This window comes from Camelus bactrianus, chromosome 10 (assembly GCF_048773025.1).
Source record: "Camelus bactrianus isolate YW-2024 breed Bactrian camel chromosome 10, ASM4877302v1, whole genome shotgun sequence".
NCBI classification, from domain to species: Eukaryota; Metazoa; Chordata; class Mammalia; order Artiodactyla; family Camelidae; genus Camelus; species Camelus bactrianus.
In genome coordinates this window covers 60,397,391-60,421,110 of record NC_133548.1, presented here as the reverse complement: position 1 = coordinate 60,421,110, position 23,720 = coordinate 60,397,391, and the positions used below count along the sequence as shown (strand labels likewise).

The 23,720-nt window shown below is 36.9% G+C and overlaps 1 protein-coding gene across 5 annotated transcripts in view; it reads left to right on the top strand.

Annotated features, from left to right (window-relative positions):
• NOX4 (NADPH oxidase 4) overlaps positions 1 to 22,673 on the top strand; it is a 134,173-nt gene extending 111,500 nt beyond the window's left edge. For all 5 annotated transcript variants that reach the window (XM_045509000.2, XM_045509001.2, XM_010973374.3 and 2 more), the window contains 4 exons: positions 641 to 749; positions 5,008 to 5,076; positions 7,811 to 7,911; positions 14,972 to 22,673. In XM_045509000.2, the coding sequence (XP_045364956.2) occupies positions 641 to 749; positions 5,008 to 5,076; positions 7,811 to 7,911; positions 14,972 to 15,092 (400 nt within the window). In that variant the 3' untranslated portion in view covers positions 15,093 to 22,673. The remainder of the gene's footprint in view (positions 1 to 640; positions 750 to 5,007; positions 5,077 to 7,810; positions 7,912 to 14,971) is intronic.
• The last annotated feature ends 1,047 nt before the right edge of the window (positions 22,674 to 23,720 follow it).

Here is a 23,720-nt window from a genome sequence, read left to right as displayed (position 1 = left end):
CCAGAAATTATTTGTTTCTGAAAACTTATTGCACATTGTTTGGACCCCTAAAGTTTAAAAAAGGGAAGAATATTTTCTTAACCTCAAGCCTACTTCGTAATTATAAGGAGGAATCCAGACTTGGAATTGCGAGTTGCTGGAATGCATTACATAGTAGGTGGTTGTGAAATCTCTTTCTTTAATGATTATTAAGAAGGGGTAAACAGCCAACTTTCTGGAATGATTTGGGCTCATTTTTGCCTGGAAGCCAGGGCAGGGTGATCACTGGAGTCCTGCTGAGTGATAGAACTCACTGAAAACAGAGAACTTTTTTTTTTTTTTCTTTTCTGAGATGCAGAGCTGACATTGCTCTGACTCTAAACTCTGTTCAGTTTGATACATTCAGCTGGAGATGGGTGATATGTATACAATACTCACAAGCTTGAACACGTAAATTCATGGAATACCCCACATCTTTGAGTCAGTATATTGCATTTTAAATTCATTTGGGAGTTAAAGTACGTGCTATGTCAGATGCTGGAATGTAAATAACTGGTTTTTCCAAAGATTGCTTGCTAATGAGAAGCAAATATTCAGGGATATAGAGATTCTTAATTGTTTTTGCCATCCTCATCGCTATGGTGTTATTTTAATTTTAAAGGGATGATTGGAAACCATACAAGCTGAGAAGACTGTATTTTATTTGGGTGTGCAGAGACATCCAGTCCTTCCGTTGGTTTGCAGACTTACTCTGTGTGTTGTATAACAAGGTAAAATTAGGTTTGTTTTTCCTTTTGCAATTGTTTAAATTTTAAAAGATAGCCATTTTATTTCAAATTATTGAAGTAATAAGTGCTCACTATAGGATAAACCAGAAAATGTGCAGATGAGTGAGGAGGGAAAAAAAAATCCCTTAAATAAACAGAGATAACGTCTGTTAATAATTTGGTCCACACCTTTTCAGATATTGGTATCTGTGAATTTGTGTATATATCTAGGACAAGTTTTGACCTAGGATATTTTAACATAGAAATGTATACATATGGCTCGTGATGTATGCATATAGGATGCATATATATATGCATATGTGGATGCAAATGTATGCACATGAGATGGTGAAGGAAGACAGAGAGAGGAAAACATCACAGACAGCAATTGCTGTTACACCTTCTATCCTTTGTTCTAGTAGCTCTTTATATCTTATCTCCACCTTCAGTATTCCAAGTGGGTTGTCAGCAGACCTTTGGCACAGAATACAGAATTTCATAAATCCCAAAATCTAAGTTTAATTCCTTCCAGGGGTGAAAGGCAGCATTTTCTTCTACAGATAACCTTTTATTTTTCTAAGAATATATCTATCTTTGTCTTTTTAAGTTATGCAAGTAATACACCTATTCATCTTTGCTGCAAATTTGTCAGATAAGCCACATGAAGCAAAATCCTCACCCAAAATACGTAACCAGATGTAACTCACAAACTTTCTATAAATTCTATCATACTATTTGTATTGCTCTGTAAATTGCTTTAAAAAAAAAAAAAGTATTACTATGCAACCAGATACAAAAGGACAAGTATTGTATAATTCCACTTGTATAAGGGACCTAGAATGGTCTACTTCATAGAGACAGAAAGTAGACTGGTGGTTGCCAGAGGTTTTGAAGGAGAGCAAGTGGGGAGTTAATATTTAATGGATACAGAGTTTCAGTTTGGGAAGATGAAAAAGTTCTGGAGATGGATTGGTGGAGATGGTTGCAAAACAATGTAAATGTATTTAATGCTAAACAACTGTACACTGAAAAATGGTTAAAATGATCAATTATATGCTATGTATATTTTACCACAATGAAAAAATAAGTGCAGATTCCTGGGACTCACCAAGAGCCTGCTAAATCAGGAGGGGAGTTGGGGGAAGGGATGATGAGAAGCCATTGAAAGGATTTAGATTTGAGCAGGCTGATAACGACTGTAGATCATCTTGGGAGCGTGTGTGAAAATACCAAGCCTGGGGTACTTCAGTTTCTAGAGGAACAGAAGATGGGTGATGGCCAATAAAGGCGATCGGTCCGAGTGGCCAGTGAGGTAGCAGGAAAAGCAAGAGGTGGCTCTGTCCTTGAGGTTAAGGGAGGAAACTCTTTCAGGAAGAGCGAAATCAGCACTCTCAAATTTATGAGTATTTTTTCTAGGTTGATACCTGAGACTGAACTCTCTAAGTTGGAGACTGTGAGGAGATGTGAATGAATTTAGTATATACTGACAAAAGGTCCCCAAAAGAGGCTGAAACAATTTACATTCCACCAAAGAACATGAGAGAAATTTCTTCCAAACATTTTATTACCAATCTTTTACATATCTACCCATCTCTGAAAGAGTGCGGTCTCATTGTATTTTCCCCTACAAGCTAGGGAGATTGAACCTCTCTTCCTACGATTATCAACCACTTGTCTCACTTCTTGGATTTCCTAATTCTACCTTTGCTTTTTTTTTCTAATTAAAAAAAAAAATCTTTCTTGAACTGATATAGAGCCCGTACATTTTTTTTTTAATAACAGGCTATAATTGGATCCAAGATACAGAAAAACACATTTGAATAAAAGATGATTTATAAGGCAAGCAGCAGGGTAGGAAAGGAATGAAGGAAAGAAAAACATAAATGGCTGCACCTTCAAAGCAGTTGAATCTTAATATTTCTTTTCAAGTTTTTTTGATAGGTTATGCTTTACCCTTAGGGTTCCATGGAGTAAATAACACGAAAACTTAACGCTAGTATAAACAATGTGGTGATGATTATCTTCTACACACAGCCCAGCATACTTGTTTTGGTTTTTCACATCAGAAGGATGAACACTGGTTCTTCAATGGTGCTTCTGACGATGATGTTAAAAAAGGAAAGTCTTTTATTATTTTCTGTGTTTGCAACTGTGTTACCAGGTTCAGTATGTGGGAGTGTGTATGTTTGTGTGTGTGTGTTTCTTCAGTAGATATTATTGCTTGTCTTTAGTAAGGGAGAAATTAAAATAGAGACATTGAATTCATTAAATACATTATTTAAATTTGCACACTTCTCTCTGGAGGTCACAGGCATCAAACACCTGATGATGCAAGAGTTATTGGGTTAATCTCAGAGCAGCATCCTGGTAGACATTTAAGACAAAAATCAAAGGGGGAGGGTATAGCTCAGTGGTAGCATGCATACTCAGCACACATGAGGTCCTGGGTTCAATTCCCAGTACCTCCAAATAAGTAAGTAAGTAAGTAAGTAAATAAATAAACAAACAAAGCAACAAACCTAGTTACCTCCCCCTGCCAAAAAAAAAAATTTTTCTTTTTGAAGACAAAAGTCAAATGCAAGTCACGTGCTTTGTGAGGTGCTGTCCATGACTGGCATCTGGAAATTCCTCAGTTTTGCCTCACAATTAAAATTCATAAACCCTGATTCAATTCCTACAGGGCTTTAAAATGAATTTAGGGTTTGGATGTAACTTGAGGCAGCTGTTGTGTGGAACATAACTAGCGATTTATATTTTAAGAGTATTATGGGTGCTGAGAGAATCTTCATTTATCACCGTCAACGTAAAATATGTTTTTATTGGGATTTTACCATTTGGAGTTGCCGCCTGTCAGAAAATATGTAATTTTAGAGCTGGAAGAAGCCTGTGAGATTAGGTCTTTCAACCCTGTCGTCGTCCTGATGAAGAAGCCTATATAAGCCTATATACGTTGAGTAACCCCCCTAGACATCTCAGGGTCAGATAGCGAAGGCAATAGAAGTCATTCCCTTAGTTACCTGCCGGGAGCCCTTACTATGACAAGGGTGCCAGAGGAGTGAGGAAACGTCACTTAGTCACTCCCGACTTGCAGAATGACTTCTTTTGCTTTCCTGAAACTTCTACTTTGAGCCCGAGCATATCCATGAAAAAGTGATTGCTTTCATGCTACATAGAAACAGTGCTTGAAATCAGTGGATCCTTTTGCCGTAATAAGGTCCAGCAAAGGCACACATACCGTCTCAGGCAAACCTACTGTGCCCCCTGATGCTCAAGAAATAGTCTGGCTGTTGAAGAAGTGCTGGTCACTTTCCAGGTCTTTCCTCAGAGTCCACACATCAGATACGCACCCCTGTTCTCCAGAGCACACCTGTTGTGTCCCTTCTCTTCTTCCACTTTTGATTCCTTTTCTTTCTCTTTCACCTTCTCCTTTTTTCAGGGTGGTGCAAGGAAACCCTAAGAAGAGTAATGCATTTAAACGTAGATTTTAGAAGTCAGGATTCAATCAGAGCTGGGCCAGTCATGAGCGAATTCACTGGGAAGCACAGGGGGACAAAAACCCTTTCCTCCCTTTGTTGGATTTCTTTTCCTTTAGATATTTTTCTTTGTCAGTTTATTTTTCAAGATATCAAAATGTTTGAGGTTTTTTCCTAGGATGTTTTATTTTGGCAGGTACGTTCCCTCCTCATACATTTTTATAGCCGGGAACCCAGTGCTGAATAGGAAGAAGGTGGGAGCTTGAACCGAGTCATTTGGGGTTTTCTTGTTTTGTTTTGTTTTGTTTTGTTTTGTTTTGTTTTGTTTTGTTCCTAGCATGTATATTATATATCACTTTTGACTTTTTTTTTTTTTTTTTTTTTTTTTTTAGAAAATCATGTTCTTTCTGCGTGAACTCTTAGGTAAAATTTAGAGGCTCTTAGGGAATAAAATAAGAACTATGTAGGAGGGATTTAAAGGAATATTAGTGGAGTAGTTAGCATGCCTGATTTTGTATCTTTGAGGGTAACAGGGAACGAATCCCTTCCACAACCTTCATCGTAACTAATCAAACCTATAGACAGTAGGCAGCAGGTTATTAATGTCAGAATCTGCCGTGTATGTGGTCCGTGTTTATGTACATGTGTATATACATTTGCTCGTAGATGTTGGCTGTGATAAGACGAGACCTGTTTTAACAAATTGTAGAATCACGTATGTTCGAAGAGGAGAAAGTCTGTGTATACAGAATCAATTTTAATGTCTGTTTACTTTCATGTCCTCCCAGTTTTGGCAAGAGAACAGACCTGACTATGTCAACATCCAGCTGTACCTCAGTCAGACAGATGGGATGCAGGTATGTGATTGGATGTTCTTGTAAATTAAACAAGGCTCTCGAGGATAGAAGATTTACTGTAGGGGCTGGGCTGGAGGAAGATGTCTGCAGGTGGTTTGAAGAGATGCTTCCCACGGGGAATGCCTCTTCTGGAACGTGTCCAGCAAACTCGTGGCTCGTCCTTGAAGTCATCCGTTTTCTGCCTTTCACTTGTCCTCCTCACAGGGAGCTGAAACAGACCTTTGAGTTCCCCTCTCTCCTCTTCTCTGTTGCCTCATCTAGAGATCAGAACAGACGTGAACAGTTTTGTGATTGTGTTCAGGGAGGGGAGGTTTTATGCGGGGAGAGAAGATAAGGTCATACAAAATGAAGCTTATATCTCTTTAAGGGAAACTAAAAAATCTAACAGACATCACGTATTATTTACTTAACTGCTAGACGCTGTGCTAAGCATTTCATATACATTTTCTTATGTAATTCCAACAGATTCAAGAGGTAAATGATATTGTGAGCCCCATGCCATAGGTGAAGAAACTAGTATTTACATCAAATTGCTGCATAGGTGTAGAAACCTGGGTGTGAATGCTCCCGCAGGTTTTATTTCATCCATTTTCTGTAAGACTTTGAATACAAAATATGAATGCTTGTCAGTTACTGTTGCATCCAGCGCAGCTTGGGACTGTGTCTGGGGATGGGCAACGTAAGACTTCAGAAACAAAGAGACAAAGTAAAGAGCAAAGATGGGAGCAGGGGGACTCAAGATCTCGTGGATCTAGAGCACCGACAGCCTGGTCGACATCATACTTATTAGGAGTACACAGCTCAGAAAAAAATGCGATCAAAGAGGTGGGGCTTCAGATATCCGATAAGCCCTAAATTCTGCTTGCTGGTTAACTGATTAATTTCAGGCCCATCCCTTCCAGGAACAATCACCCTCCTCGGGGTATGCAAGATTTCTAAGTCTATCCTGTTATTGCCTCTGGGACAATCTTGAGATAGCACGTATTTCCCCTGGGTCAAACCGCTCGCTTTCATGCCAGAACAAAGTTCTGTGAATGGATGATCTGGCTTTCCAGGACCTTCCATTGTTTTACCCTAAGGAAATATTGTCGCTGATAGATGCAACTGGTGTTCCAGGTTCTTGTCCCGTCCCAGAAAGAATTCAGAGACAAGACTTAGAGGTTAAAAAGGTAAAGTGAGGATTTATTAAAGGATGGATAGTACACTCTCAGGGGAGAGTGGGCAGGCTCAGGTGAGCAGCGGCCCTGAGTTTCTTTGGCAAGTTATTTACATAGGGTGTAAAAATGAATGGGCGGAATATTCATTGGGGAGGGAAGGGTTTGGTATCATATTCCCTGATTATCATCCCAACTCCACCTTCCCAAAGGGAGGAGGGATTTTTGTCCTTATTTAGTCTGGGTCAGAAGTGTCATGGCGTCGGTTCATGATGGATACTTCTAATCTGCAAGGCTAATTTTATTGAAATGAGGGCATAATGAGTAAAAGGTTACATTCGGACACTGGAAATTCCTGCCTTTTCTGACCTTTCTTTGTTGGTCTCCAGGCCAAAAGGTGTGGCCCCTTATCAGCCCAAAGATTCCAGCTTTTCCTTCTCTGCCCAGGGACCCCTGCTGCTCACATGATGTGTGGTTTCCTGCACTTGGCCTGTGCCCCTTCTTTCTGCCCAATTCCTGCCATTTGGTCTGTGTCCCCCTTTCTCTGCTCATATCTAGCTATCTGCCTGCTCTAACAATATCTGCCCTCCTTCGTGCCCTTATGGTCAATCTTAGGATTGCCCCTCACAAATTTTCTTCAGCATAATATGTGCTATAGGTCATCTACTGCATAAAACATTAAAACGAAGCAAGCATGTGCATTTTAAGCAAGTAAGTGTGAATATAATATTTTAAACTGGAAATTTAAGTGCAGCTTGTTTTCTAGTTGCTTGTTTTCCAGCAGCTTGTTTCCCAGCAGCTTGTTTCCCAGCAAGTTACCTCAAAACTAATCTAACCCTATTTTTTCTAGTCAGATTTCTATCATACTTGGTATGTAAAAAGTATCTCATTTTGCTGCTCTCATGAAGCAAGTCAGTGTCATTATTCCTCATGGTTTCCCTGTAATTAAGGTACGGAGCATAACTTACATCTGGTTCTCAGTTTGTCTGTCTGGGACTCAGACGCTTTCTCCTCTCTTCTCATCTCACTCTTGACTCTTCGCCGCCAATTCAGATCTCATATTCTGTTCACTGTAAACACCAGCCCATTCATTAGAAGCTGTTTGTTGATAGATCCCAAATTTGGAGCTTTTCTATTTTAGGCTGTCATGTCTGGGATCATTTCCCCAAATTTATGATGACAGTTCATAGTATTTTACTCATACAATGAGCCATTATACGACAACTTTGCAGTACAGAAACGCTTCCATAAAACTTACATGCTGCACCCTTTTTGAGAGTAAGCAATTAGAAGGCATTCTTTAACATGGCAGTTACTTACAAATGAAGCAACTAACTGAAGTCTAGGGAAATCAGCCATTTGTAATGATGGCATTCAAGAAGATAATGGATTTTAAAGGGAAAGAGGGAGGAAATGATGCTTCTAAATGACTGTGCTTAATAGGTTGCCATTTGATACTTACATGCTTTGCCTCACAGCAGTTTGGTAGGAAGCCACAACGCCAGCAGAAATGATGTTAGAGAAATGGGTTATTTGTCCAACTCTGTGTCATATAAAATGTAGCACTTTCTTTCTGGCAGAAGATAATTGGAGAAAAATATCAAGCACTGAATTCAAGACTTTTTATTGGACGTCCTCGGTGGAAACTTCTGTTTGATGAAATAGCAAAATGTAATAGAGGGTAAGTCCTATTCCTCAAAAAATTTGACACGTGGCTAATGATCGAATTAAAATATTCCCAAGTCATTACATGAAGTTTTTAAAGATCATTTAGTAATGGGTTTACAAATTACAGAGTTGCTTAAACACTCAATTATCACTGTCAAAGGAGGAAGCAAGGCGGGAAACACCTAACGTATCTGTAATGCCAAATAATTAAAATTTGGTGTAAAAATAGTCTATAAGGTATTTATGAACGAGACTCTCCTACCCACTTTTAAACTTGCATGGACCCGTATTAAAATGGATGTTCATTCCCACAGTATAAATCAGGTGATCACTGGAAATTTTTTAAAAGTCATGTTGGCAAACAAGGGAGTTCTTCTAATAGTTCTAACGTGAATGTGCTGAAAAATCAGCTTTTTTGTACCTTTGTACCAGAATGAATACATTTTTTAAAACTCATAGAGACTGTTATATGCAGTTTCTAACTCAGAAATATCTCCATTTTCTTTTCTTGGAAGCTATAATTCTGTGAAGAATCTTAGCATTATGGACTATATGTGTATGATCTGAAGAAACTGCTACTGAAGGATGACATTCATTTTAGGGCACAGACTAGTGAGCCCATTTGTCTTCTATAAAATTACCGTAGTGCAGAGCGAGGGTCTGTTAAGAGTTCGAAAAGCATTTTGAAAATCATATACCCACTCACACGTTTTAATGTTGGCGTTGAAAAAGTTTCATTATAAGTTTAAATAATTCCAAAGGCTGTGATTTCTAACACATTGCAGATACTGACATTTTAAAATTAATGTAACTCTTTTAAGATATCTACTAGAATCCAAACATCATAGTTTCTAGGCACCAGCCTCATATATTTGCATCTTTTGTCGCTTTCGTTAGCAGTTGGAAATTTTATGTCACTATTTTGTCTATTTGAACTTGTATTTCTGTCCTATTTAACCTGCAGAATTTTATCAAGATTCAATATAGTTTTGCACTTGAACTAATACTTTTGTTGCTAAACTAAACACACTTCTGCAATAAGAATATGTAAATAGATGATTTAATTTTTAAAATTTCCTTTGACTCTAAGGCTCCAGCGATTTTTTTTCTTCTGGATCAAGTTATTAAAATTATTAGCATATAGTTGATTAATTCATAATTTTTAAAATACATTTTGATAAATATAAAAAGGATATTTGATTGTTAATCAGTGAGGCAGCTTAGTAGATCGAGAGCTGTCTGTAAAAGCCCCAATGTGTAAATTTATGGGTGAATGTGATTTATTGAAAGAATCACTGATTCATCATGGCCTTTGGCTTCATCTGTGGAGATTTTGTTCTAGGAATCACGGTGTGAAACCCCAGAAGCAAAATCTAAAAAGGAATATAGCTGCCCATGTAATTCATATAGCAGCCATGCTGGAAAACACTTCTGTGTTTCTTTCCCATGATGAAGTAATTTGGGGTTGAAGAGGGAAGCATTATCTAGAAAGCAAAGGTCCTTTGTAATATTCAGGGCCCTAGTTAAAGATGAACTATAGGATAAAGAAAAAAAAAAATCAACGCAGTCTTGGTTATGTTTCTTTTCTTTCTTTCTCCAAAATCATCCACCTTAGATGTGAGAATCTTGCCACAGTCACCTGGATCTTGCTACGCACCAGACTCCTTCCTCTTTAATGACATTTAACTGACCTCTGACAAGCGTCGTTTTACTAGTTTTCAAAGTAGAGTGCTGGAAACTTTGATAGTTTGGGTTTTTGTTTGTTTTTGCTCAGTTCTGAAACCAAACCCCAAAACAGTAAAGGATCATTTGCAAGAAATTAGTTTGGGACCATTGGTGTCTTTGGCTGCTTCTTAAGAGTTCTCATTTGTTATATAATATTCGTATTGAGAGAGATTTTGTGTGTTTATTTAGTTGTTCATTTTCTTTAAACAGCAAAGCTGATTAAGAAGAACAAATGTGCACCATCTACTGTTGACATTCGTACAACTCTGTCATTTTGTGTATTTGCTCTGGGCAGGCACCTGAGATGCATTATTTTTTTTAAAGGATTTTTATGGTGCATAGTTAAGAAAAGAATGGATCAACATCTTAAGGGTTCATTAACTCAAAGAAGGCACTATTTAAATAGAAGTCTTCATTTTAGATGTACAATTTTGGTTAACTTCATGTATGCAAATTGCTGAGAGAATATAAAGAGAGAAAAATAGAGAACAGAGATATATAAATTTGCACCTATGTATGAGACTGGTCCCTTCCTTGCATGTCTTTTTAAAATTGTTTATTATACCTAAGATCCAGTTTCCTATTATTTATGATAGAAATGTATATCATAGCTTAAGTCAGTTGAATTTATGCATCAGGCAAAAGGAGAAATAGAGGATTAACTTTATGTGGCCTTTGGAGTAGAGAAAACTCCGGGACTGGACTAAATGTCTGAAACTGTATCTGTATTTTGCTGCCTCATGGTGTTTTCAAAACAATACAGATTAAGAATACCTAGGTTTGGTCTCTCTGTCCCTGAGTCGAGTCATTCAAACCTTCTGAGTCTCCAATACAAGGAGTGAATAATCTCTAATGAGTGAATAAGCTTTCATTATATGAGATCATACACTTTAAAATGCGTGAAAAAACAAGTATTGGTGTAATAGGAAAATATGCACAAATGTATTGAACACTTATGGAACTAGTTCCCAACATCTGCTCCCAAACAACATTTTCTGTTAGCATCCAAGTCTGTGTCTACCCATCTCAACAAAGTGTTTGTAGATAAATCTCTAGATGATCGTTGGATTGCAGCAACCTAATGAAAATTAATTCAAATGAATTGCAAAGATTCATTGCAGATCTTGAAAAGTTGTAGGATTTCATTGTTAGTGAAAGTGACATTGGGGAACTCCTCAAATTCTACAAGGCTCTCCTGGAGCTAAAGTAGTTAACAACTGGAAGACAAAATGTTAAAAAAAAAAAAAAAATCATGCATGTGCTTTGAAAATAATTATTTTATTATGAAGTACTTAAGATAAGCCTTTGGGAAATCTGCAGAATTAAAAACAAATTAACTCTATAGTTGCCCTGTGAAACCAAGAAAGAAAATAACAGTATCTTATTGTCATAATGCATTGTTAACAGAGAATGCATAGAAATAGACAAAATGTATAGAAAATTACATTAAGGCTTTTGTGGGTTTTTGGTGGTATAAATTCAGTAGTTAAGTTATAGTCATTTTAAGTAATCCATTGTATCTAGCTCTGGTTTTAATAGTAATCTGAGTTTTATTAAATGTAAGAATTAATTTTTGTACTTCTTTGTTATTCTCTTCCTTCTGCTCACTTTGGCTCTTCTCTCACAAATTTCTTAAGGCGGAACTGGAGGTCGCTATTTTTGACATTTGTTCTTTTCTAATGAACGTATTTTAATACTGCAAATTTCCCTCTAAACACCGCTTTAGCTACATACCACAAATTTTGATATTTTTGTTTTCATTTTTTTACAGAGCAAAAAAATCTTTAATTTTCCAAAAGATTTCTTTTTTGATCCATTAGTTACTCCGAAGTACGCTGTTTAATTTCCAAATACATGGGTATTTTACAGATATCTATTTGTTCTTGATTTCCTGTTCAAACGGGTTTTAAGAAAACATGCTCCTTTTGACTTCAGTCCTTTAAAACTTATTGACAACTGTTTCACTGTCCAGAATGTGGTCTGTCTTGATTAATGTTCCATGTGCACTGAAAAAGGGAGTTTGTATTCCATTGTTTTTGGGGAGATCACCCTACAAGTATCAGTTAGTTCTAATTGGTTGATAGTGGTGTCCAAGTCTTCAATACACTTCCTGATTTTCTGTCCACTTGTTCTATCAATTAGTGAGAGAAGAATATTGAAATCATCAACTATAATTCTAGATGTACCTGTCTTTACAGTCCTATCTATTCTTGATACACGTATATTGAAGTTTTTAGTTCTAGGATTTAATTGTAGTGTTTAAACTACGTACATTATGTTTTATTATTACATTGTATTCATTAGAAAATAAATTACATTTTACTTTTACATGGATTAAAAATAGTTTTTTCCAGCTTTATTTGATATAATTGATATACAATGTTGTGTAAGTTTAATGTGTACAATGTAATGATTTGATATGTGTATGTTGTAAAATGACTACCACAATAATGTTAGTTAGCGTATCTCATCTCACACAATTACAGATCTTGTGTGTGTGGTGAGAACTTTTAAGATCTACTATCTTTGCAGCTTTCATATGTACTGTGCAATATTGCTAACCATGCTGCACCTTACATCCCAGAACTTTTTCCTCTTATAGTTTGTAATTCTTTGTCGGTCTTCCCTCAAACCCCACCTCCCCCACCTGCCTCTGGCAACCTCCAATATACTCTCTGTTTCTATGAGCTTTTTTTTTTATTCAGATTCCACATATGAGTGAGATCATACAGTATTTGTCTTTTGTCTGATTTATTTCACTAATCACGATGCCTTCAAAGTTCATCCATGTTGTTGTAAATGGCAGGATTTTCTTCTTTTTTTATGGCTGAATAATATTTCTGTGTGTGTGTATGTGTGTGTGTTTGTTATCACATCACATCACATTTTCCTTGTTCATTTATTCATCTATAGAGATTAAAGTTGTTTCCGTGTCTTGATTATTCTAGATAATGCTACAATAAACATGAGGGCAGATAACTGTTCAAGATAGTAATTTCATTTCCTATGGATATATACACAGTAGAGGGACTGCTGGGTCATATGATGGTTTTGTTTTTAATTTTTTGAGGAACCTCCATACTACTGTCCGCAGTGGCTGCACCGGTTTACATTCCCACCAGCAGTGCACAAAGCTTCCCTTTTCTCCACAACCTCGCCAGCACTTACTTCTTGTCTTTTTGATGATAGTTACTCTCACAGGCATGAGATGATATCTCATTGTGGTTTTCCCTTGCATTTCCATGATGATTAGTGATGCTGAGCACATTTTCACAGACCAGTTTGCCATTTCAATATCTTTTTTTGGAAAAATGTCTATTCAGATCTTTTGCCTATTTTTAATTGGATTATTTTTATTGATATGTATTTGATTTACAATATTATATTATTTTTAGGCGTACAACATAGGATTCAAAGTTTTTATAGATTATACTCCATTTAAAGTTATTATAAAATATTGGCAGTATTCCCTGTGCTATATAATATATTTTGGTAGCTTATTTATTTTATACATAGCAGTTTTGACCTGTTAATCTCCTCCCCACTTCCCTCTCTCCACTGGTACCTGCTGGTATGTTTTCTATATCTGTGAGTCTGTTTCTGTTTTGTTGTATTCGTTTTAATTTTTAGATTTCATATATTAGTAATAACTTTTATTTTATTTGTTCTTTTTAATATTGTTGGACTTGTGTCCGGCATGCAGTTTTATTACTTGGGTTCAGTTTGATCTTTTCAAGGCTTGCTTTTAAGCTTTGTTAGTATAGGTCCAGAGCAGCCTCTGAACTAAGGCTGATTTTACCAACATCCTTCCTACTCCTTGCAAACAACGTAATACCTTTCTGAGGACATTACCCACTGCCAGTGTATTACATATAGATCTTTCCATCCTGGTTTGTGGGAATCTGAATTGTTGACAACCTTGCATAAACTCTGAGAACTGTTTAGCTTACTGCTCCCTGGGAGTTCTTTACCCAGTTTCACGTGGTTTCCTCTCACGCACGAGGAGATTAGGACTCAGCCAGACGTGAGGGTACTCCTCTGCAGATCTCCAGAGCTTCTTTCTTTGGATATAGCCTCCCTTCCATATTCTGTTCCACAAGTTCTAGCTTCTTTGGCCTTCATGACCTCCATTCTTATCTTTAACTCAGTAAGACCACCAGCCTCTGCATGAGTCTCCCTCCTCTGTGCTGCAGCCTGTAAATTGCCTTCAGGCAATAAGCAGAGAGTTGTTGGACTCACCTTAGGTTTTTTTGTTTGTTTGTTTTCTTTCTTTTTTTTCTTTTCAGGGATCACAGTTCTGTGCTGACTGTTGTCTAGTATCTGGAAATACTTGTTTCATATATTATTCACTTTGTCCTACTTTGTTAATGCAAGAGGGTAAATCTAGTCTCTATTACTCCATCATGGCTGTAAGGAAAAGTTTATTTTATAGTTCTTTGTTTCATTTTTCAAGGTAAAAAGTTTTAATAAAATCTTTTTTTCAGTGTTTATTATAAATTTTGGTATCCATTTAAATGGATTCACTGCCTTTTTTTCAGCACCAATTATTCTCAGATAATGAGTACATGCTGTATTTGTTCAGGATATGATAAGAATTGTTAATCATTTTGATATCTTAGGAAGAATTCGATGCAAATCAACAAACTCTGGAGGAAGATCAATGTGAAATACTAGTTATTTCCTGGGATTTATTTATTCTATTTGTTAGGAATGTGTCTAATTTATTCACTAAAATTTTATGCTAGCAATAAAACCTGCTTGGCATTTGTTACAATTATTGCAGTGCATGAATAAAATAGAAAATGTATTCAGATTAATATGCTGTTTGTTTCAATGTGGATATAAATTAGTCACTTAAAATTATCCTTTCAAATTGGTATTAGCTTTCCTCTCTTTTCTCTTATTCACCGCTGCTCATGAAAAATCCATGGGATCTTTAGGGAAGAAAATGTTTGTAAAACATGTAGTATGAGGAGGGCTGAGATGGCCCAGAGTGGGTGGACATCTGCTTATGTGTCACATATGTGGGGCAGCTGACATTTATCAGTCGCTGTTCTTGATTTGGCTTCTGCCCTTTCCAATGACATGCAGACTGCAGATAATAAGCAGATGTGTGCTCCTAGTTATATTCTTTGAATTATCTTGATTTCTAGTATGAAAAGCATGAGGTCAGTAAAAAATCTGCCTGGTGGTCACTTACATTTGGAAATAATTGGAAACTTACTTTCAGTATGCAAAGCAGCAAATTAACTTTGTTAACGCCTTAGACATACTCCTAAAGCAGACTTCTTGTCATGTTCTGCCTAATTTTCCACCTGATTTTCCATTTTCTCCCTTTCCCTTTCCAGGAAAACAGTTGGTGTATTTTGCTGTGGACCCAGTTCAATCTCTAAGACTCTTCATAAACTGAGTAACCGAAGCAATTCATATGGGACGAGATTTGAATACAATAAAGAATCTTTCAGCTGAAAACCTTTGAGATGAACCAGGACTCTAAAGAAGGAATGAGTGCAATTTCTAAGACTTTGAAATGCAGCTGAATCAAACAACTGTGTCATGCCAAAGAGTAACAAGGTTTTCTTATTTATGATTATTTAAAATGGAAGTACAGAGAATGTGGCAAGATGACAGGTCACATTACATGCTTAATCTGGAAACCAAAGAGGCCCTGAAGAATATTTGATGTGATTACTCACTTTTCACTGCTCAAATTAAAAGAAAACTATCAGATGCACGCTGTTGATTTTTATGGCAGATTCAAGAACTCCCTGGTGAGGAGTTCCATCCGCTCACTGTGAGGCTGAGAGCCTTGGTCCTCTTTAAATTGTTTTTGGTTGAACAAGATGCAAGATTGAACAAAATTAAAAATTCATTGAAACTCAGATTACATTTTCTACGTGACTATAAACAGAGTAGCTTTGATTTAGAAGAGCTCCAGGCAAATGTATTAGGTGTTTGAAAATGCAGCACAGGACTGTGTGTTGATACGGGTACTTTGAGTCAACGTCTAACCTTGCTCACTACTGACGCTCATACCTCTGCTTGGTATCTGTAGACTTTACACGCAGTGAACTGCGTGCAGATGTTGATATAATATCTGTTTTTATATTTTTCTCTCTTCTGTGTTCTTTTGTCTAGAGAAGTCCCTTGGCATGTGTTAGACACAATGATTTAATCGGTCCTTTTCATCCCCAATTTATTTAATCTATTATGATTGCATTGTAGTGAGGAAGATATCATTCCTGTAAATTATAAAGGGACATGTAGACTAATAACTTTTTTTCCTTTTCAGCATTTTGGCCTCTGTTATTTTTATTTACTCTTTTATTCCCCCTAGTGTCATTTGTCTTCATTTTAGCCTCTTAAGGTGCTTTATGTAATTTGCACTTGGAAGACCAAAGAGTGTTGTGTCATCTGTGGTCACTGAGATAGGAGTTCTCTCTCTTTTGTCGCACGTTGGTTTATGCTGGAGACTTTGAGAGTATAGTCACATTCCTGAATAGGAAGCGTTTCTTTGACTTTTTATACAAGAGACAACACTTTGTTGATTATTCAAATTTAAGTTCAGAATCAAGATTATTATTGTTGCACTGTCAGGTATTCTGAGTCTTGATGAAGAATGAGTGAGCATAAAGTCCCTGTTGGGGCAGTGCCGTGTGATCCTGTCAGCTTATGCTCCCTGGTCATACCCTTGGTTCAGAGGAAAAATCCACTTTGCTATTTTAAGAATTAAGGTATTTCTACAATTTAGTGATTTTGTTTTGTAGACATCTGTTGCTCTCAGACAGTGCCCATTGCTGAAATCAGCAGTGTAGCTTGTCTTGCCTCCGTTAAAATGTTGCAGTATAGAACATAATATGATAGATGCTGCTGTCATTTTTTGCTCTGATTCACCGATAGCAATCAAGCATGTTAACCCATCTAGCATTAAATGCCCAGAAACATATCACGTACAGCTAGTTCTTCCTCTCCTTGGACCTCTTTCTTTTCCCTTCTGTGGAAGGAAAGTGAGTCAGAAAAAAGATACGGGGAATGTGCAATGTTTCTGCAGATTTAGCTCTGAAGGCATATTTAATAACCAGTAAGCACATCTTGGCCACACTTTCTAAAATAAAAATAATTTTCATAAAAACACTGAACAGAGAGAACTGTTCAGAAGAAACTTGAGTTAGTACAGGCTTGGTATATGATAGTCTCTAATAGTTATAATTTATTTATGTGATTATATTAATATACCTACTTTGAGTAAAACTGGTGGAAGATTTTTCAAGGAGAATGATCTTTCCGAATAAGTCTTCTTTTCTAGGTGAGCCTCTTTGCCTATTTTAATGTTCAAACACTGAGTGTTAAACACGAAATGTTTGCTTCTGTAAGTAGGAATGATACCAGGACTTCATCATATGTGCATAAGAGAGCTTTGTTTTGTTTCTGAGGATTCTTTCTCTGGGGCCAATTCTTGTTAGCCCAATCTTAAAACTGTAATTTTAGTGGCAATAAATGTTAAAATTGAAATGTTATCCTTGAAATCTCTGTAAGCTTACTTTACCTTTGCAACAATAAAGCAGACAGAGTTTCTTCACAAGATGACACAAGTTTAAGAAATGGAATCTATCTGAGTATGCACTGCTGTGAGTGGCTTTGACGCAGGAAAACGGATGTGGGGTGTGAGGAGGGCGTGTCCCAGGCTTCGGTTGAGCCCCTGGGTCGTGCCCCGCCAAGTGTGGGTCCTTGGCTTCGTGCAGGAAAGAATTCAAGAGCGAGCCACCGTTGAGTAAAGGTAGATTTATTCAGAGAGATACATCAAAAAGCAAGAGAAAGACCACGAGGAATGGGGGTTGGGTGCTCAGATTAGAGTAAAAGTAGGTACACATTCTATAGACATTCCTTTTCCATCTCTGAAGAGGGAGAGAGAAAGAAAGAGAGGTGGCAGTGGCCATGATACACCATGCTGCCAGTTTTTATGGGCTCAGTGGCTTCATATGCTAATAAGTGGAAGGACCAGTTTAACTAGCCTGGGGAAGGGGCTGGGATTCCCAGGAAGTTGGCCATTTCCCACTTTGACATTTTGTGGCTAGCCTTGGGACTGCCATGGCACCTGTGGGCATGTTACTCACCATGTTAATCTATTACAATGGGCGTATAGTGGAGCTCAAGATCTGCTAGAAGTTAAATCTCTCATCATCCTGAGCCTCAAGGCCCACTGGCGGTTGAATCTTCCACCATTTTGATGTTAATTGCTGTAGCATTCCTTGAATGGCTGTGCCCTGCCCCCTTCCTGTCTCAGCTTTAGGGGTTTATTATGTTCAATGGCACTGGCTTCTGTGTGACTGTGGCAAATTGCTCCTCATTCTGGGCTTAAGATTTCTTATTGGACTAGATCAATAGTTACTAGCCATTTTTTTTTTATTAATGTAACTTTTTGAGAACCTGGTTGAAAATTAATGTTATGGCATACCTGCATAGTATTACATACAATTTTGAGAGGCTCCAAGTCTCCAGAAGACCCATTTTTAAGAACCTCTGAACAAAATAACCATCATGATAGATTTTTTTCACCTGTATCTTTCCATTCTCTGACTTTTTTTTTTTTGGAAGAAACTATCAATTTTTTATAGCATTATACTAAGAAATTAACTGTGTGCACAAAGTAAAGGAAATTCTCTTTATATGCCCCCAAAGAATCCAACAGAATCCTCCATTCAGTTCTTAATCTTTCTTGGGGTCTCCTGCTTTAGGTTAAGAGAACGCTGTGATTTTTGCATATCAACAGTAATAATAAACTCATATTCACACACAAACACCCCCCCCTACACATACATTTAGGGCATGTTTATTGTGTTTTTGGTTTTTCTTACTTATCTTGTTTTTTTTTTTTAATGCAAGTTAAAAGTGAAATGATTGATAGCTATTTATTTAGTGACTGTAAATGCCAGTTGGTTGATTGTACAACACTTAAAACAAAGAAAGAAAAGCCACGTGGACAAAGCATAGCGTGAACTGATTGACTCTATACATCCATGTTCCTTAGAAACCCCCCAAATCAAGTGTTTACTTGGAGCATTCACAACAGGTGATGGGTTTAAATTATAAAGCATTGTTAAAGAGGCTTGCTAAAAGCAAATGGGCCAGGGTTGTCATCAATAGATAATGTTGGTGCTGAAGAGTATTCATTATATTAGAGAGGAAAAAACTAAGTAAAGAAAAAAAATATTTTTTCCTTAAGGATGATTAACTCAGCTGAACAGTGATTTTTTTTTAAGCAAACCATGAGACCATTTAAAAGTGCCACGCATGATGAAAAGTTCCCTTTTCTTGTGCTAGCCAAGATAATTTCACATCCAGTTATATTACAGAACATAAAATGCTGAAGTTAGGAGGACTGTAATTTGGCAGTTGAGGAATCGGAAGCACAATGAAAGATGAAAAATGTGCTTCAAGTCATCCATTGAGTTTGCCTTGTGTGGAAACCTGAGTTTGGCTCTTCTTTCTTTCTTCCTTTCTTTTTTTTTTTTAGTTTACATATATGTACTGATCATTGTTTCTAAGAACAATTTAGAGCTTTAGCTTTTTAAACTTACATAGTTATCAAAGGAATAAAGCCAAGCACAAAATAAGAATCAACAGAATGCAGTAATCCAATCATAAAGGACAGTCAAATGTGCCTACATATATTCAAGAAATTAGTCATCTAAGTTACAAATAATAAGTAGTTCATTTGTGTCCTTTTTTTTTTTAGATTCCACATCTAAGCGATATCATATGGCATTTTTGTTTCTTTCTGGCTTACTTGATGTAGAATGACGATCTCCAGGTCCATAAACTCTGCTACTGAAAGGCCCTCGCCCCTCCCTGTCACATACACGTCTAATATGTCATATCTAGTTCTGTTAGTTTGAATCTCCCTATAAACTACTCAGTGCTAGGTGGAAAATAAGGTGCTGAGTGTTAATTCCAGATTCAGATACAGAAAATCCCCATCTTTTTCCCTATTTATCTTCGATTCTAAATTTGTTCGCCTTATATGCTTTGCTTATTAGAACTTATTTCCAGTTAGCAATTTTAAAATATGACAGTTGTGGTAAAGGGATTATGTCCTCCAGAAGTTTGTAATGGAGAAATACGTAACAGTATAGTTTCTAGGAAATGCGAATAGTGTAATTTTAAATTTAGATTCATAGACAAAAGTCGTAACTTCACCAGCTTTCTAACCACCCAGGGAAATGTTGATATTAAAACAAATGACTGCTGTTCTCTCTTCACGTGACCATAATATGCTTCTTGTTCAGGAAAAGAAAGTCAGCTTTTTATAAACTCATGAGGCAGGAAATAAATGAAGTCAAGCATAATGAGATTGACATTTGCTTCAGCAGCCACAGAACAATGAGAACTGGCCGCTTCCTTGTCTAAATCTCCCTTCCATTACCCTGATGTCTTTATTCCGTTCTGTAGTATTCTCAAAGGACAGAGTTGCAAAGGCTAGCTAGATGAGGGTTTTCGAAGGAAAGAAGCAGACTCCTAACACTTAGCAAAGAAGGGTCCACTAAAGGAGAAGAGAAAAAAGACCACGTGAATCATTTAAAATTAGCAAAGAGTTAAGCAATGTTGTTTTAGAACAGATACTGGTAATTTTTTTTTGAAGCGAATATACAGAATTGTTATTTTCTCCTATACAGAAGACTGCTATTCTTATTTACCAAAGCTAAAAATAGATTTTTTAAATTATATTTTACACTGTAGCAAAATCCCCAGAAACCTTAATGCAGTGTTAAGCTACAGTTTAAGAATTGGTAAGGGTGAGGAATGCCTCAATAGGAGCAAAACTTGGAGGGGAAATAAAGGGAGTCAAACAAACGAAAATTATTCAACACACGAGGACATGATAACGCTTTTTTCCATAATTTAATAGATGATCAAGTGTGTGGCAAGACTATCTATTACTCTGGTTGAGAAAATGTAAAGACTGCAGTGTTTGGTTCATTTTGAGGAATCCTTTCACATTTTTATGGCTACTAGAATTTTAGCAGAAGCTTTACTTTTGATCAGAGTTACATCGGGCTTCTGTAAGAATTAGAGCTTGAATGAGCGCTGGTTGACCCAGAGACAACCCTGGCGTTTAGGTGATAACCAGCACCCCATAAATGCTCCTGACCACGTGGCAATAAAGAAGGAGAGGCGGCCGTGCGTTGTGTCAGCTGCATACGTTGCCCATTGACACTCGTCATTGCCGGGCTGTATTTCTCAACTCTTATCCTTCCATCCAGGGAGTGAAATCTTCCTAACAACACAGACTCTGAGAAAGACATTCTCTCTGTTGTCTCGTAACGGTGTATCTGTTCACCTCTATCAGCACATTCATCTGACCCTAGTTATCCTTTTAGGGTGGCAATACAATTCATTTTAGTGGTGAGAAATGTCCACCAGGGAGCTTACTTGCCTGCTAAGAAAAAAATATGATAGCCAATACACTGGCTAGGGAGAAAGCAGTTAAATCTTCCAGGGTGCCCTCTCCAGGTGAGCCTTCAGGAATGTAAAGCACCTTACCACACATGTCCGTGCTCTGTGATTAGATGTGCCACATGGTTTAGTCTCCAGGCTCCCAGGGACTACCCAGTTCAGGTAGTTCAGCTCTTGAGTCAGCTTGGCATCTTCAGTCACGTAACTGGGTACCCACTAGGTACAATTACATCCTTGTTTAAACATGGCAGTTACCTGCTCACCAAATGGCATTAGCAGGAAACTGCCTTTAGTTTCTTCTCTTTTCATTAAAATTTGATTTAAATTCAGAGATGGGAAAAACAGAAATCACTTTAAAAAATGGGGATAATTGGCGGCTGTTCTGTTCTTCCCTGAGAGCCTGCCGATTTCATCATTTTGCTCAGCTTCCTCCAGTGTGTGGGATGAACAGAATCCTGGGTTAGGAATCAGAAGACTTGTAACCTTTATCCCTGAAAAGTATTAGAGCATGAGTGTAAAAACAGGAATAAGATCTACCTCTGCTAAACTTACAGGAATGCATCTGGGGAGAAGGGGAAAGGGTGGTGAAGAAAGATGCATTTCCTGGGCAAATCTTCTTTAATAGGTTTTTTGACAATGCAGTAAAAATAAAACACTACTCTAAGAAAGTAAAAGCACAGGTTTTATGAGTCACAGTCTGTTGTAACTGAAAGAATTACTATTTGTTGTCTGGGCAAGTAAAGAAGTCGCCACAAGTAGATCGGCACCACTGTCTCTCTTTGCTCTTCTGAGGTTCCCATCAACAAAGTCACCTTGTTTGTCCAGTGCCTTCTGAATTCCTCCTGACTATATTTGGTCAGGCTCAGCGTGGCTGAAGATTGCTGTGTTGATCTATGACAAGTGAGCTAGGAATTTCTGAGAGGGGTTATAAGTAACCAGCATATTTAAGGTTTGATGGAGGAAAAAGCAGGTGTTTTGAGACACCCTACTGAATTAAAACCAAGAAATAATTCTAGGACCAGAAATAATTCTAAAAAAGAAAAAAGCGCTGCATTGTAGCTACTTTTTTTCTAGGTGGGAATAAAATAAATTTATCTTTTCCTTACTCTTAAGAAAGATACTTCATGTTACGTATTTTCATCAACACTTACATTATTTTGCAAATATTTGTATTTAAAATATGTATTGTCTAGGTATGTGAGAGAGAAAGAATATTTTTGATGATGGATTGAAAGAAAATTGCCTATATGAAAATTACATTCTGCAATAATGTGTGATGATCTTTTCCAACTTTCATAATAAGCATTCAGTGGCGGCAGGTTCTCGACTGGAGGAAACATAGTCCACTCATCACAGTGTGAGACCCCCAGCATTCTAGGTGTGGTGTCTGATTTTTGTTGGGCTAAATTGAAGCATGAGTTTACACAGTGCTGGAGAAGAAGCACTAAACTCAGATTCAATTCCTGTAAAGAATTGGAAAAAAAAATACATTTATTTTTATATGTAATTGTATTGTTGTAGAGTTATGGTATGTTTGTAGAAAACCTTCATTGTTTTCCTAACAAATAAAGGTTGGACAAAAATACTTAAAATTCCTTTCATTGTAAATGAATTGTTCACCTTTGGCAGTAATCAAGAATTTTAATAAGTAATCAAGTAATCAAGTAATCAAGAATTTTTTCTAAGATTTTGAGAATGGGTTAATATTGTTTGCATCTTAACGAAAGAGCAAATAATCACACTGGTCTTAACTTGGGAAGGCATTAGACGATAGTTAAGAAATGTTCCCCTGGGAAATTTTGACCGTGGTCTAATTGCAAGCTTCTCGACATTCTTGTAACTCTGAGTTCAGCAGGATATATAATTGGGAATTATGGAATTCCAATCTCTAAATTTTCTATGCTAGGTTTGGCATTTGGATTTTATTTTTCATTTCTTTGTTTTTGATATCATTCTCAAATCTCATAATTGGACTCATTAAAAGACTGAAATATTTATATGATTTTAAGATGTGAAAACTACATATTTTTCTTCACAAAAAATGAATAAAATACAATATGCTCCTTATGAATTCTAAATGTTGAGTTTTTATACTTGATCGTCGAGGATTTCTGTTTTACCTGAACATTGCCTATTCTGTAAATATTCTCTTCCATAGAGAAACTCCTGCTTAAAGGAGTTTGTTAATTTTTTTCCAATATATCACTGTCTCCCTTTTTTGAAATTTGTGAAGTACATAAAATAAGGCAGAATAAGAGTGTAACTTACAGGTGTGCCTGACATTCACATAGGTGGAATGTGAGCAGTTTGCCATAAACTCAGTTTTAGATGCATCAGTGTTTAGTAACATCTAAAAGCTAGCTGTGTGATTTCCCCATAAAATGCAGACCAGCGTTTTCTCTAAGACTTATTCCACTTTGCGTTTCTGGGTTGGCTGTGAACCTATAATTTTAGAGTGGACAGGATGAGTATACATGATTATGGTCACTGTAAAGTCCCACAATATACCTAGTAAGGAACACAAAATTGGAAAGCCTTCTTGTGTCAGCAGGATGAAAAGATAATTTGCTTCAGAATAAAAGACATGCTACCTGCATCTCTAAATGTATGCTCTTTATGTTAAATTATTATTCATTGTTTTCT